Raw genomic sequence first — 15,273 nt, 5'->3', positions numbered from 1 at the left:
TGCTTGCTGTATATATTTGGAGTTTGCGGTGTCTCTCCCCATGGTCGCGTGGATTTTTGTATCCGGGTCCGATTTTTTTCCCTACATAGTTAGAATCAACACCACGCATTGGAATATTTGTCCGCTAGACACTTCCACATTCTATGCCACTTCGTTGATCTATAATTTGTGGCCAGGTCGCTTCTGAAACCCCCCCCCCCCCCACCGCCCATCCATCCACCTTACAGCTCAGATCTGTCACCCTCACATTTTCGCTGGGACAAACTTAACGAATGACGGAGAAACGAATGCCATGAAAGATGCCATGCCACCCAATTATGCACTACCCTGCCAAGCCAGAAACATTGACTTCTTCAAGACAGAGGTTCTCTGCAAGCCATCTGACTACCATGAGAGATTCGTTCATGAGGCTATCCACATATACAAACACAGACAATTTCAACCGAGAAGATGGATTCTGGCTTAGCAATAATTGTAAGGATTTGATAAACCATTTCGGGTCTTAATTGATTGTTCACGCTTACGGTGGCTTTCAGACCGCATCCATTATTTTCGTCTCCCCCCTCCTCTTTTCCGAACATGGATGGACTCGTCCATCTGAATAGCCAAGTCGCTCTCCGTGGTGCTAACGTTAAAAACAAAAATAAACCGCAACTTTTTTACAAAAAATGTCTTGCTGTGGTTTTCACACCTGATGATGATTGCTTGTGTTGCAGTCGAAACGTCGTGATAATTTTATTGTTTTATATTTTTATTATTTAATTGTTTCCCTTCTACGTGACTTTACCGAACGAAACAAGAATATGAATAAGAAGCTTTCTTCTTCACTCTGCTGTCCGAATATGGAAATTGCCTTCCTGAACACATCGGCAAAATCACCGGTTCTGGTCTTCAAGGCCTGGAATAACTCCTAACTTAACACACCTTTGTAGGGACAGTCTTTGAGCTGCAGTGAACCAATGATTATGCCGATTTAGATGTATTTAATGTCTGATATGGCTATTGTTCACAATTGCACTCACTACAAAAATGTGTCAGGCCTTCAAATGCCGCGCAAACACGGGATATCGCCTAACTTCACTACACGCCTTTGTAGGGACTGAGTCGTTGAGCTGCAGTGAACCAATGATTATGCCGATTTAGATGTATTTAATGTCTGAAATAGCTGTTAAACAATTGCACCCACTACAAAAATGTGTCAGGCCCTCAAATGCCGGGCGCACGCGCTTTTGTAGAGTCTTTCAGCTGCAGCGAACCAATGGTTACGCCTATTCGATATATTTAATGTCTGATATGGCTTTTGTTGACAAAATTGCAAACCAGTGACAAAAAAAATATATGCCCTGTAGAAATGAATGGCGATTTAAAAAATATATATATTGATTTGTGTCGGTCAAAAACTCCGCGGTCCCTAAACTCTCGAATCGCCTCGTCCAGCAGGCGCCACGTGTCAACGAGTTCCGGGCACCCCTTCGCACCGCGCAAACAAAAGTTGTGCATTGAAGATGCATTTACAAAGTAAATAAATTCAAGTAAGCGTCGACGTGGGTGGGAGCAGGCGTCCCATCATTGACGTGCTTCTCGAGAGGGTGAGTGAAAGGAAGGAAGCTGTCTAAAAGAAAAAAAACGTAATTTTTAAAGGCGAGGCATTTTTTTTAGGGTAGTTGCGTACTTGCGGTGAATGTATTCACAAGTAGCTGTACAGTGGTGTCACGCAGTCCTTGTGGCGAGGACAATTATCTGGTTGATGTTTTTTGTTTGCACGTTCATCACGGTTCCTCGCGAAAGTGTTTTTTTTCTGTTTGGTGTTTTGAACATCTTCTTAACAGCTGTTTTATTGCCAGAAAGGGTTCACCGTCTCGCGTGTGAATGAATTAGCATTGTTAAAAAGTTGAATACGTTGAAATAAAGTCGTGTAGCACGGCGTGCGAGTGAATTGTATGACGCAATGGATTGAATACGGTAAACCAAGGCAGGAGTTCCACGTAACGCCTGCCTCTGCCGCTGGAATGTGGAATTACCATTGTTGGCTTTGGGTCACCGTTAGAGATGAGCAACCCACCCCCTATGTTCACTTGAGTAGCGAGACATTTATCCTTTGGTGAACCAAACTTTTAAACAGCAGTGCCTTAATGCATCCATTGCAACCCCCCACCCCATTTAGTTCACCATAAAGTCCGAACAATTGACTTGGAACACAGTCTCTCTTTGGATCCCACCAGGATATGGCGTGCGCGGTGGCCACCCCGGTGCCGGAGCCGAGCGGGGACTTCCCGGCGTGGCTGGAGGCGCAGGGCGTGAACGCGGAGGTGGCCCGGGCCATGGACTCCGAGCTGGGCATCCGGGACTACGGGGTCCTGCGCGCCTGCGTCGGGGACGGCCTCGTGCGGGCCGAGCTGCTGGCCGCGGCGCGCGACCGCCTGCCCTTCGGCTTCTACGCCGTGCTGCGGCAGGTGGTGAAGGCCCTGCGGGGCGCCGAGCCCCACGATGGTTCTGGGATTCCGCGCTGGGACGACGCCGCCGCCGCCGCCGCTTCCGCCCCTGGCGACGTGACCCTGGGAGGCCTGGTGGAGGTGCTGCTCGCGCTGTTGAGCGGCTTGAGCCGGGAGCTGCTGCTGTCCGCGCGGAGGCTGGGTAACGGGGACGATCGGAAACGCCGAGTGGATTCTTCTTTGTCGGCAGCTCGTGTTACTTCTGAAGATGAGCCAGCAGAAATGGATCAGTTTGAACAAAATGGTAATGCCAAATTGTGTACCCACCTTTTTAGATTTGTTTTGCATCGTACAGTGCTTTTGATTGTGTAATGTTACTTTACAAACTATAAATGTAATTGATAATACTACGCCGTACCCCTTGATAATCAGCCAATGATACAGCTGTAATTTATTATACGTTTTAGGGGAAAATGCAGTGGATTTATATATGTAAAATATTATTTATGTTTCCCATGTGGTTTTGGAATGGTGCAGGGGAGTCGGAGGAAACCTTAATTCCAGCCTCGGATGACACCAACTCCGCTATCACTGCGGACCAAATTAAATTGGAACCCCTTCAAGGTACAGCTTTTACTTGTTTTAACAATTGTGTCCAGCATTTCTTAGCTACATTTTGTGCCGAAATTATATTGTATCGTTTGTGTCTGGATGTTATTTAGGCCCATTGTTTTTTTCAGGTATGATTTCCAATTCTGTAACCCCTTTGCTGTTTCCTCAAGCACTGGAGCAAGGATCAGGAGAGATGGCTTTAAACGAGCTTCATGGTAAGTCCCGATTGCTGAGCTGGGAGCTGCTGCTGTCCATACAGAGGCTGTGAGTTGGGGACGGCCAAGGGGTGTGCACTGATGGCTTCACACCTGAAGCTAATTAGGATCGTGATGGAATGAAATCTGATATAAGTTTACGTGTTGAAAATGGTAACTGTTGGGCACAAGTCCATCAAACATGGATAACGAATGTGCCATCGTATTTAAGGTGGCCGTAGGGTTGCGACCTTCCCAGGCTTGACTCAGACGGTCTGGAAATTGGCATCTGTGTTTGGGTGGGAGGAATTGATTTGTAGCGAGATGAGGTATATTGCTGAACTTCATCGCGTATACTGCACGGTTTTGATAGATCTAGGTTGACTGAGAAATTCATCTGGGATTGGTCTGTGGAAAAGCCACCTAGGTGGCTGACTAGGACAGCAGTCAGAATCTTCACCACTGGTTACAGGTACTAAGATGGACTGTTGCATTGTGGGACTAGTAAGTATGGCCTTCATTCAGCAGCAGACAGATCATGGCTTATGATGACGATATCAGCATTGATGGCAGCTGTGTTTTTAATTTTATTTCAGACAAGATGGGAGTGACCTCGGCTTCAGTCGCAGACGACTCGATGGTGCAGATAAAAACGGAGGCCCCAGAAGGTAAAGTGTCCACATACATTCATCACAAATGGGCATTCACAGATGAACAGTAGACTTGGAAGTAGCCGATCAAGCACGTTATTATGGTACTCCAGTGACATCACTGTGTAATCTGTTGCTAGAACGTTATGACGGAGCGCCTGAACTTCATGGTTAAGCCTTTTTTGCCTCTTCTTTGGTTCTTTCGGTAAAGTCACGTAGAATGAGAATAAAATAATAAAATAAGACAATAAAATTCTCACGACGTTTCTTTAATGATCTTTAATGAAGCTTTAAACTTGGACCACAGTTAATCCTAGGCACGTAGCTTCTGGGACCGTAGCAAAACTGGAACATTATTAAAAAGTTGACAAATAAAGAGGTGGCCAAGTGGCCTTTTAAAGGTCAGTACTAAGCTGGCACAGTTGGGAACCTGAGTTTAAATACAGGCAGCTGCCTGTATTTAAACCGGTTTCTTAAGTATAGTCAATTGAAAGTCTCAGCTTGGTCACCGATGATTGCACACTCAATAAAAACATTACACCAAATATAGTTCTGCACATGTTCTCAGTAGGAGGATCTGTGAACAATTTGGTGACTTAGAGGGCACCATTGAGGTATCTGTTCAAGTGACTTATTATCAGCAGAGGGCAGTGCAGAAACATCCATTGTATGGTCCTGTACAGTACTCCAACGTCTTTGCTCACTACCTTCAACTTGCACTTACCAGCGTGGCAAAGTACGGCCAAATAGCTCCCATGTCTCGCACGGTATGGGTGCTCAATGATCAAGGCAGTGGATCGACAAAGGGTTGTAATCCACGTGTAGCTAATCTGACTTATGTTCACCTAAATTCACACTGATGATCGGATTGATCGCACGGCGGTTGTCGTTTTACGATTGCCATGGCCACCGTTCCGTTGCAGCAGAAGAGGCATTGGTGTCAACGCACGGAGACATACATTGGAGCGACCGTGCCAAGTGCGAGGAGACGGGGGCCAGAGACTCTGTGGCCATTCCTGCCCTAGAGCAGCTAGGTGAGGAGCGATGGGGAGGGAAGATGGGGGCGAGAGGGGAAAGTGAGAGGAAGTCAAATTGAATAATAATTTCATTTATATAGCGTCAACATTGTAAAGATTTTAATGGTGCTTGCAGATTAATTCGTTTGAACTCTTGAGACTAATCAAGAGTCGCGATGGGACTGTCCACTCAAAAGCGGTAACCCCAAGCCTAATTTGAGTTCCAGACGGGGCATATATGAAACTTCACTCAGCTGTGACGGCATTAGTTTTCATCACTTCCATTGATGGCGTGGCAGATGAATACAGCACACAAGGAATACAAACCTTTAGCCTGTCAACTGAGGTATGATGGATTTCTGGATGAGCTGATTTTGTAAGTCAGAAGTGGCAGTTTAGAGTCTGCAAATGTAACTATTTCCAAAGATATAGAGTTAACGTCTTGTAATTGTGTATTTTTTGCATAAATCAAAAATTATTGCTTGCACACGTTATTTGACACATGCTTCGTAAGTGTAAAGATCAATCTAAATAAATTGATCCATTAATTGTCAAAGATTCGGGGACACAATTCAAGCATCGATTATTTTCATCTTGCTTTTACGGTCTCAATTATACAGCTCCATAAGATCAAAAAGCATCGTTTCTTTGACACATAATTTTATATGGGTTTCGTGAGTGCACAAATCTATTTTTAATCAATGAATTGATGAATTGTGACATGCCTCGGGCAGAATGAGGGTGGACGATGGCGAGGAGAAAGGCGTGGATTAGGATTTGTGCTTGAAAGTGCATTGGTGCCCCATCCTTATAGTGTCTTGAGATCCGATCATATTGAGATGCTTTACAAACCAATTTTTTTTACTCTGAAGTGAGACTTGTGGAAGCATACGATGCATTCATTTCATTTTTTCTTTTTTATATCTCCCTTGTATTCCTTTTTGCCAGTCGACGCATGTCAGACAGGAACATAAAATAGAGTGTGATCCAAGATTGATAATTGTACTAGGAACCGCATCATTATCGATGTGTTGAATAGTTGCATTTCATAGTTACACAGCAAGTGGCGATCCTGTGTTTATCTGCCAATTTACAATAATTCGGATTTTTCTGATGTACAAACACGATCTTCTTCTTCTCAGACGAGGAGACTGTTGAGCCCTCTTCGGGTTTCATCCGTCTCGTGATGCCGATGCAAGTCGGCAGTCAAGTCGTAACTTCATCATCCCCACACGACGGAACCACACAAGGTCTGTCTGCTGGCAGCCACGTTTCCAGGACAGTTCCGCCAACGACAGCGACGATAACACCGCCGGTAACAACGGCGGTCACCGCAATGACCGGCAACGGCATTCGTATTGACCGCTGCTTCGCGGAAATGAAACCAGACATGCAGGAGCAGTCCGCTCAGCCCAGAGCTTCTATCATCGCGCAACAGCCAGCCGCGCCCACCAGAGGCAACAAGCTGTACTTCTGCAACCTGTGCGGCCAGGGTTTCACACAGAACGCCATGCTCAACGTCCACCTGCACAAGCACACGTGCGAAAAGCTCTACATATGCGCCATGTGCGGCCGAGGCTTTTCCAGCAGCACCAACCTGAACATCCACGAGCGGACCCACACAGGCGAGAAGCCATACCGCTGCGGAGTGTGCGGCCAGGCGTTCACGCAGCCCAACAGCCTCAAACGACATCAGCGCATGCACACCGGCGAGAAGCCATACCGCTGCGGAGTATGCGGCCAGGCGTTCACGAGCAAGCCCAACATGATATACCACCAAGGCAAGCACCTGAGCTAGACACCGCCACAACCTCTGCCACCGCAGTGATGCACGGTTGTGCATTGGTGCTGGTGCGTACCTTCAAACACGAAATGGGTTGTGTGTGACCCTCGGTATTAATACTGAGACACGGGGACTTCCACATCACTACAGGGGTGCTGCCCTATGCAAACTTTCCTTGGTTAAAACCTCTATCCTCGCTGTTCTATTTTCAAATTTGATCTGCTGTTGGTAAATTCATCAAGATTTGATTGCATTTAGATACTATGTACATTGAAATTGTCATTTGCACTGCCTTTTTGGAAATGGCTGTGGTGGTGTGCATTTAGTCCAAATATATTAATGAAATCATGTTTGGACATTGCAAAAACTGGATTTTTTTTCAGAAAGTTTAAAAAAAAGTTATTTTTCTACATACCATGTTTCCTAGGATTTAGGGTATAGGAGTAAATGTCAGGGACAAGTATTCTAATCGATTAAGATTTATTCGACAATTTTATAGCACGAGTTATTTGTCAAATTATAAATCGTTGTTACAAACGTTCACAAGGAAAGTCATACATTGCTTCTCCCTAAATTATCTTTCAAACCACTTTCTTTGGCCAATGGTTTGGAAAAAAATCCCTTCATAAAAAAATCATTAATGGTTGCCGTTATCCTGAACCTCAGTAATTTACATAGTTTGCAACCCTTTGTAAATCAATTGCTGAATTAGGGCTTCCCCACGCTGTATCAGGCAGGTTAGGTTGGCACAGGAGGTGAAGGTCCCAGGACGGGTTCAGTTATCACTCGCCACTAATGCTGGCCATGGCCGAGGATCGGAACTCGGGTCGCCAAGTTTAAAAGACATGGTGCCAAACACTGCACCCCATGTATTCCTCCAACCAGCAGGGCCAAATGCAAGATCACCTGCCTTTGCCACCACACTTCCTACTTTTGGTTCTCCACCATATCTTCACTCCAGTCACCCTACACTACAGCTCCACAGTAGAACTCCCCACAGTGCCACTCATAACCTCCTCTCTATACCAAGGACTAGGGCCGTCGATGCCAGGCATCGTTTCTCCGTGGCAGCCCCCGCCATCTGAAACGCCATTTCCGCTACACATTTGCAGCACATCTACTGGTTAGAAACACTTTAAAGGTCCCACGTCTATTGCCTGGCTTTAGTCACATGTAGCTTGGCTCCGCGCCTCAGTCACTCATGTCTGTAAAATATTGTGCGCAGTATAAATTGGGTTATTTATACATTTATTTCAATTCCAATAGCAACAATTTTCATGATTACAACGATTTGCCATGATTCTGTTCCACTTTACATTACCATTCTGATCTCAACAGCAAATATTTTACGATTGTCATAAGTTAGAAAAATAAAACTCGTCAACCAGATTCTAGATTTTTAAAAAATCCACATTGGATTAAAAGAAAATGCAACCAAAAGTTAATTTGGAGGCATTCCAAGGCTTTGTTTCGGGACTGAGCTTTATTAGACACTAAGGTGTCACTGCTGTACCATTTAACAAATCTTCATCAAGGCAACTTCATGCTGGGAGCATGAGCACCATTCACAGATTTTGTACGAATTTGTCTCTACTGCAGAGTGAATTGCTTTCATTTCAACTGGCATTGTCCTGTAACTGCCCCTGTGACTGATAGTCTTGGGCTGGTTATCCTTTTAACAGAGCTGCTTTTGTTAGTGGGCCTTGCCAGCTGAAATAAAGTCTGACAGCCAGAAAAAAAGCCCTGATTCACATTTTTATGCCTGGCTGTGGTTTAGTTGTGCCAAAGCAGAATGCTAGTCTACCAGATAAACATGCCCCCCCTGCTGACATGCATCACATGATTGGACTTACTTTTACTGGTATCAATCAGTGTGGCTGTAATACAACGCAGGGTTGTCAATAAGAAAATTACATCTGCACAGCAGGGAGACCCGTGTCTCTGTCAATCTTTCTCCGCGCATTTCACGGGACGCTGCGCACGAACCCACTACATGCACACCTGTCCACCAGACCATTGTGCCAAGAGTTGTCATCACTGCGGCAGCGCCATTTCCTCGTGCTTGCTTCGATGGTACTTCATGTTGCGCTTGTTCGTGAAGGCCTGTCCACATACATCACAGTGATAGGGCTTCTCACCCGTGTGCGTGCGCTGGTGCCGCTTGAGGCTGCTGAGATGCGAGAAGGTCTGCGCGCATACGCTGCAGCAATACGGCTTCTCAACCATGTGTGTCCGCTCGTGGACATTCAGACTGCTACTGTTTGAGAAGCACCTGCCGCACGTGACGCAGCGGAATGGCCTCGTGGCCATGTGCGTGCGCAGGTGCACGTTAAGGTGGGCTTCCGATGTGAAGGTTTGTACGCACATCTTGCAAGAGTAGGGCCTCTCCTCACCCCACTGAATGACCCCCTGACCACCACCGCCGCCGCCATCAAGAGGGTGGTATTGGGGTATTGGCATCATTTGAGGCTCCACGGTTTCCCGGCCTATGCCCGCCCATGTCTCCTCACCAGCCTCCGGCATCTGCAGCGATGTGTGAGAGATGCAGCCCATGGTCGTGTTCATGGACTGGAAGTCAAGATCTGAAGGTCGTCCATTGATGCACATGTCTGTGTTTATCATGAGGGAGATACACAATGAACAAAGTTATTTTTTATTTAACTTGATGAAAGTTGAGGCAGTAGATGATAAGCTTGTGCCGATGCGTCTCCGATGGTGTTGTTACGAGCTGCATTAAAAGGGCGTCATTCCAAATAGCCTAAGGCCAAATCACCTAGAGTGCGTGCAGTATCTTAAGATAGCCACCACTTTGTACGACTGCCAAAATGTGAGTACTGCCCCATGTTCCTTTAAATATAAAAACACAACTTTTTTTAGGTGGCCGGGTGGCTCAAAGGTTAGATAAATGAGCCGTCATCAATGGCATGAAAAAATAAACATGTTAAAAAGTTTCACCAAATATGTTTTTGTTCCACTTTCTGTAAATGCCACATTTAGATTTAACTGATATGCAATGAACAAGCTTTGCAGGGCCACCAAATATGTGCCTATAGTGTGGATAAAGAAACCTAGTGAAGTGATTTCAGAAGTTGTTTCTGCGACATCTTCCAGGCTATACTCTAACACATGGCAATGTGTACTGCTCACTGCCCGTGTTCCAAATATTATATATATTTTTTATCGAATGTTGCCAGCGAGAATAATTGGAGTATAACCTGGGATAAAAGTGAAGAACAAAAAAACATTTTAACTTTTTGTCAAAATCTATATTTCAAATGGGATTGTTTCTTACCATCTTGGTCTTCCAATTTTATTTTGTGCAACGCTTGGTTTGGACTGGAGTCTTCGGAAACCAAAGCTGCAACTTCTCCCGTGTATTCTGCGCAGAGCCACGTGTTCACAAATGGTTATTTAACGAAATGCACAATGATTTGGCATTCGCTCCTCACTGTCGACTGAGATGCATTGCACATTAAAAGCATTCTGTCCACTTGTGAGATGTGTACGATGACCGAATTGTTGAATACCGATCTTGCGCAACTGTCGGTTACCTTTATTTTACCAAGTGAGAAACCACGAAGACTGCAATTATTATTTACAAGGGAAACGTGAGAAACAAAATACTTTTAAGCACCGAGCCAGTTATAGTGTGTATACATATGTGAATTGTATTATGCATGTACACAGTGTAGCATACGTGTAGTGTTGTGGCTTTTTTGTATAGAAGGCTCCGCGCGGCCTCGAGCCGTGGACAATTATGTCCAGGAAATATTGGGAGCATTATAAATTGCATTATTATTGTTATAAATAAGGTCAATAAGGTCATCCAGGAGGTTCTTGGGACAAGAGCTGGATTTATAGCCGGGTAGTTATGATTACAGTAGATTATTTCCCCCCCCCTCCACTCCCGCATCCCACTTGCTATAGGCATTGTCTATGGTTCACCTTATTCAAGTCATGATCAACTGCATTGACTGGAGGGGGATATGTTACTGGAGTTTATAATTTTTTTTAACTAAGTGAGAACTCAGAAGACAAGGAGAGTCATTTGCAGATTGACATCAGAATCTTTAGACTGGAGGAATCTCCAGCACAGCAGCAGACGTGGCTGTGAACTGTGAGCACCAGAGATGCTCCTACATTGTGGTAATCGGCAAGACTTGAAACCACAGCATATGGCCATGATGCAAATTCAAAAGCAGAGATGAGGCATCTTCAGGTAAAAAAAACTATTCGGTTGCTTGGCTGGGCTCCTGAGCTACATGTATTTTGAGAGAGAGTCGTGGTAGATGCACCTCGACTCGCCACAAGTGCCGTGGTGACGTTGCCACCACTTAGTGGTGAATGGCAGCTGCCATTGTGAGTGGTAGATGCAAAAAATCACTTCCCACGAGTGTTTAACTATTTGTATTGGCTAAGTTGTTGCTTGGAGTGTTGCAACCTGCTGTCATGCACTGTCATACCTGATGGCAAGATGACACCATGACGATAGCATGTGTGTAATATACCATGTGTGTATATAATGTATTGTGACGATATCATAATTTGTTTAATCGTGTTGAAGGTGTGTCGCAAAGTGCAGTGACTGATTCAGTGAATGGGTTGAGACTGTCAAACTAGCCACGTGGGGATCATAGGTTATGAAACGACAGGTTGTTAGCTCTCGTATAAACCCATGTCTCCATGTTAAAAACAAGAGTTTTAGTCTCAATGGGCTCTCATTTTGTTATATATATAAATAAAGAACATTTACATATTGGTGTATGTGTGTGTACTTTAATTTGCGAGTGTTGCCATCCCATCATGGAGTTGTCCTTTAACCTGGCAAAGGGTGAAGCTGGGGCTGGAATCTACATCTGGGATCTGGACTGTCAACTCATCTGACCGGTCCATTGTCTTGGGTTCCAAATTCCTTATGGAATAACTGTGCACAATGCATTTGATTTGCTATTTGCATGGCGCTGTGCCCTATTTTATAAAATATAGGGCTGTAAATCACGTGCTACAAGACCTGCAACTTACTCAGCTGGTGAGATCTGGCGGTACAGCAAGTGGACTCTGGACTCATATCCGTAAAATGTTGAGGATTATTCACTTGTACTCATGGGTTTTTTTTTGGACGCTCCAATTTCTTTCCACGTTACGAAAGAACTGGCCAAACGTGAACAAGAAGGACTCGGTGAGGCTTTCCCATGTACATGAAATGAGTATTAAAAGTAGATTGGTCCCTGCCATAGTGTAAAAAGTATCCACTGACTTGGACAAAATTTGTCACTATGTGACCTCTGCAAAACATTACCAAGTGGTCTCATCTCTGTCAAACAGTCGTCAAACATATAATCCCTTGAGGATTTTAGAGCATTACCTCCTTGCAGCAGGTGCTCACTGTGTGTGGATAATTCATTCCTCTCCTCTGAGGGCAGCTCTTCATTGACTGCCAGGTTCTTGTATTCAACATCCGCTGTAGATGGAGTGCAGTCAGCAACGCAAATTTCAGGGTTCTCCATGGCTCCCAGCCTCTGCACAGATAGCAGCAGCTCTCGGCTCAAGCCGCTGAACAGCGCGAGCAGCACGTCCACCAGGCCTCCCAGCGTCACGTCACCAGGAGAGGAAGCGGGGTCGTGGGGCTCGGTGCCCTGCAGGGCCTTCACCACCTGCCGCAGCACGGCATAGAAGCCGAAGGGCAGGCGGTCGCGCGCCGTGGCCAACAGCTCGGCCCGCACGAGGCCGTCCCTGATGCAGGCGCGCAGGACCCCGTAGTCCCGGATGCCCAGCTCCGAGTTCATGGCCTGGGCCACCTCCTCGTTTACGCCCTGGGCCTCCAGCCATGCTGGGAAGTCACTGCTCGGCTCCAGCACCGGGGTGGTCACTGTGTACGCCATTCTGATGGGATGTAGTGGGCAGTTCCAACAAGAAAATACATGTAATGTCTCGGGTAATTATTTATTTTAAGCATCCCGTTTGGGAAATGCCATGAGATTCCAGATTTTGTTTAAGTGACCAACTGACTCTGGTTTTAGGTTAGTCTGTGCTGTAATCGAGCGAATTAGAGTTGGGACTATCGACCGACTACTTGACTATATTTTCATCTGCTACGTTTTTGTAGTCAATTACTCAGGCACGTTTAACAATGGCAGCTGTCCCCACATTATGTCTTCCAAAGGCAGAATACCCCTACAAGCCAAATCCAGTGTTGCACGGCTCGTTATGCCAAGCCAACACACGTGGGAACAGAGGGGGATATTTTTTTACCCCAATTGCTATGTGATTATTCGGATAATCAAACCTAAATCAGTAATGAATCCTCCAAAATAAGCCAGCCGATACTCAGCTATAGACTGAATTGGCCTGAGCTGTGGATGCGATTGTCCGGGTTACAATGATTTGGGGATGCTGGAAATGTTACTCTACGCTTGGTTAGAATCGACTCAATCTTTGTTAGTCACGAATGTGTGATGGGAACCAATTAGGGGGAGGCGAGGCAATAAAGTGATTTGGGTGTGGATGATCGGTTACACTATTTAAGGGAAGAGAACGAGTTGAGATCCTATCTTTATCTGGCTTTCTACCTTCTGCCTGATCCCGCTGCTGCGTCACAATCGATAAGCAACATAAAAAAAACATCTGCCCTAACAGTATCTGGCCTTGGTCGCTGGACTCTTTGTCTTTGCCAGTGTTCTTCACTAATTTTTAGAGGTGGTGGGTAGGGCACTTTCGTCGATAAGACATCAGTGTGAGGGGTCGCCGCACATGTGAAACCATTGGGTTTGACAGCACGCATGATGGGCTGTTTTCACGTTTGTATATTATAGGGGGGGGGGAGCGCACTTGAGGCCACCAGTGGTCTGCGGGCCTTGCAATGAAGAGCACTGTTCTATGCGGTACTTTGAGCGTACACCAAGGGTGACCATTGTCTTGGTGCGGTGAAAAAGTGTTTCATTGAACCGAATGTTACAGCATAACAGGGCCGCAGAGCGTGAATGCTCTCACTGCACGTTTTCCACTTACTGCTGTTCTGCACGCGAAACTACAAGCTGGCAATACGGTCCATTAACGGGGGGGGGGGGGGGGGCTCAATTTTGTTTGAGAGGTCCCGAGGTCTGGTGTGTGTCCTTGTATGCAAAACACATCGGATATAAATTAGGTAGAGTTGCAACCCTGCAATTGCCCTTGCTCACACCACCGCTAGCAGAAGGGCGTCCACTACACGGGGCTCCTCCACTCTGGCGCAGACGTTTTCTCAAGAGGCCAGTGCCTGAATTATTTATTCAAATCGGAGGAATCCGATAATCTTACAGGGGTATGTTTTCACAGACGGTCCAGTAAGGTCGGCGTGCCCACACTTGACCCCCATCACACGCGAACCCATCCGTAGCTCGGGGCGTGGGTCCACAATCATAATGCACCGCTGGGTGGACAGAGGCGGTGGGTGGGGGAGGGGATGAATGTGTTTCGGAAAGGTCACCTCTTGTTCCAATAGCCGCAGCCGGGTGTTCGAACCTTGATGGCGAGTTCGGCGACCTTTAACCTTACGCGGCGACGACGACGATGATGATGAAGATGTATTCTGCATCACACGACGTCAAATGACACCATCGACCGCCGATCACTTTGCACGAGTCACGTACGGTTCTATTGTAAATCCACGGGAGCATATGCAAGTCCACCACCACCACCACCACCAAGCCCCCGACGACAATCCGTAAACAACCACCGGCGTGATTATCCCAGGCTCGAACCTGTCTGGCTTCAGGTTCCCCATCAATCCACGCGAGATTTGTCAGCGGCGCGCGTGCGCTGCGCACCGTAAGCAGGCGCGTTGGGCAACAAGGGCACACACGCGCGCGCGCGCGCGCTGATCAAAACGAATTAAGCCGCCCTGTAAATAGGTTTACGTGTTTTTTGTTCTTAAAATAAATAAATATATAAACATAATAATAATAATAAAAAAATATATAAAATCAGACGCGAGTGAGAGGAAAAAAAAATCGCTTACCTCGTGGAAGAACTTTTTGGGGTTAATAAAAGAAAAGTGGTGTAAATATTTGTTGTTGTTGCTGCTGCTGCTGCTGCGGTAGTTTCCAACGCAATATAACAGTAATAATAATAAAGCCCCTTAAAGGGACCCCCAAAGCCTGACTGCCCCTCGCCTCCTCGCCTCGTCGACAGAGGCGCGCCGCGACGACGACGGCTCGGATTCCCATTGGTGGACCGCGGCGCGCGACGTCATCGTGGCGCGTGCGAAGAGCGGCGCCACCTTGCCTGGGGGTTGGTTGGAGGTTGGTGGGGAAGGGGGTGGGGGGGGAAGTATTGCGGGGGGGTGGGGGGGGGGTTAAGGCGAGGGAGGTGGGGGGAGGGGGATGGAGGCGGGGGGTGGCGGGGGGGGGGGTGGAGGCGGAGGGGGGGGCAGAGGGGGGGGGTGGAGGCGGAGGGGGGTGGAGGCGGAGGGGGGGGCAGAGGGGGGGGCAGAGGGGGGGGGGGGTGGAGGTGGGGGCGGAGGGGGGGTGGAGGCGGGGGGGATGGAGGCGGAGGGGGGGCAGAGGGGGGGTGGAGGCGGAGGGGGGGGGGTGGAGGCGGAGGGGGGTG

General features: G+C 47.0%; 2 protein-coding genes across 5 annotated transcripts; one reads left to right on the top strand and one right to left on the bottom strand.

Annotated features, from left to right (window-relative positions):
* Positions 1-1,394: 1,394 nt before the first annotated feature.
* Positions 1,395-11,443, top strand: LOC116942581 (uncharacterized). 4 transcript variants are annotated; one of them, XM_032954661.2, is made up of 7 exons: positions 1,395-1,589; positions 2,223-2,736; positions 2,970-3,056; positions 3,173-3,259; positions 3,835-3,906; positions 4,812-4,922; positions 6,047-11,443. In XM_032954661.2, the coding sequence occupies exons 2-7, from the start codon at positions 2,226-2,228 to the stop codon at positions 6,700-6,702; spliced, it is 1,524 nt and encodes a 507-aa protein (XP_032810552.2). In that variant the 5' UTR covers positions 1,395-1,589; positions 2,223-2,225; the 3' UTR covers positions 6,703-11,443. The 4 variants fall into 4 exon arrangements, with proteins under 4 accessions (XP_032810552.2, XP_032810569.2, XP_032810561.2 ...); XM_032954678.2 differs by having other exon boundaries at positions 1,397-1,589; positions 3,215-3,259; XM_032954670.2 differs by having other exon boundaries at positions 1,397-1,589; positions 4,815-4,922.
* On the bottom strand, positions 7,919-14,967 carry LOC116943013 (uncharacterized). Its single transcript, XM_032955610.2, has 5 exons — positions 14,684-14,967; positions 14,153-14,254; positions 12,053-12,570; positions 9,980-10,066; positions 7,919-9,296 (listed from the first exon to the last, which is right to left on the bottom strand). The coding sequence occupies exons 3-5, from the start codon at positions 12,567-12,569 to the stop codon at positions 8,722-8,724; spliced, it is 1,179 nt and encodes a 392-aa protein (XP_032811501.2). The 5' UTR covers position 12,570; positions 14,153-14,254; positions 14,684-14,967; the 3' UTR covers positions 7,919-8,721.
* Between the last annotated feature and the right edge of the window lie 306 nt (positions 14,968-15,273).

This window comes from Petromyzon marinus, chromosome 1, assembly GCF_048934315.1.
Source record: "Petromyzon marinus isolate PM22_M1 ecotype Great Lakes invasive population chromosome 1, UKy_Petmar_22M1.pri1.0, whole genome shotgun sequence".
Lineage (NCBI taxonomy): Eukaryota > Metazoa > Chordata > Hyperoartia > Petromyzontiformes > Petromyzontidae > Petromyzon > Petromyzon marinus.
The sequence above is the reverse complement of the archived record's forward strand: the minus strand, read 5'-3'. Positions and strand labels throughout refer to the sequence as shown.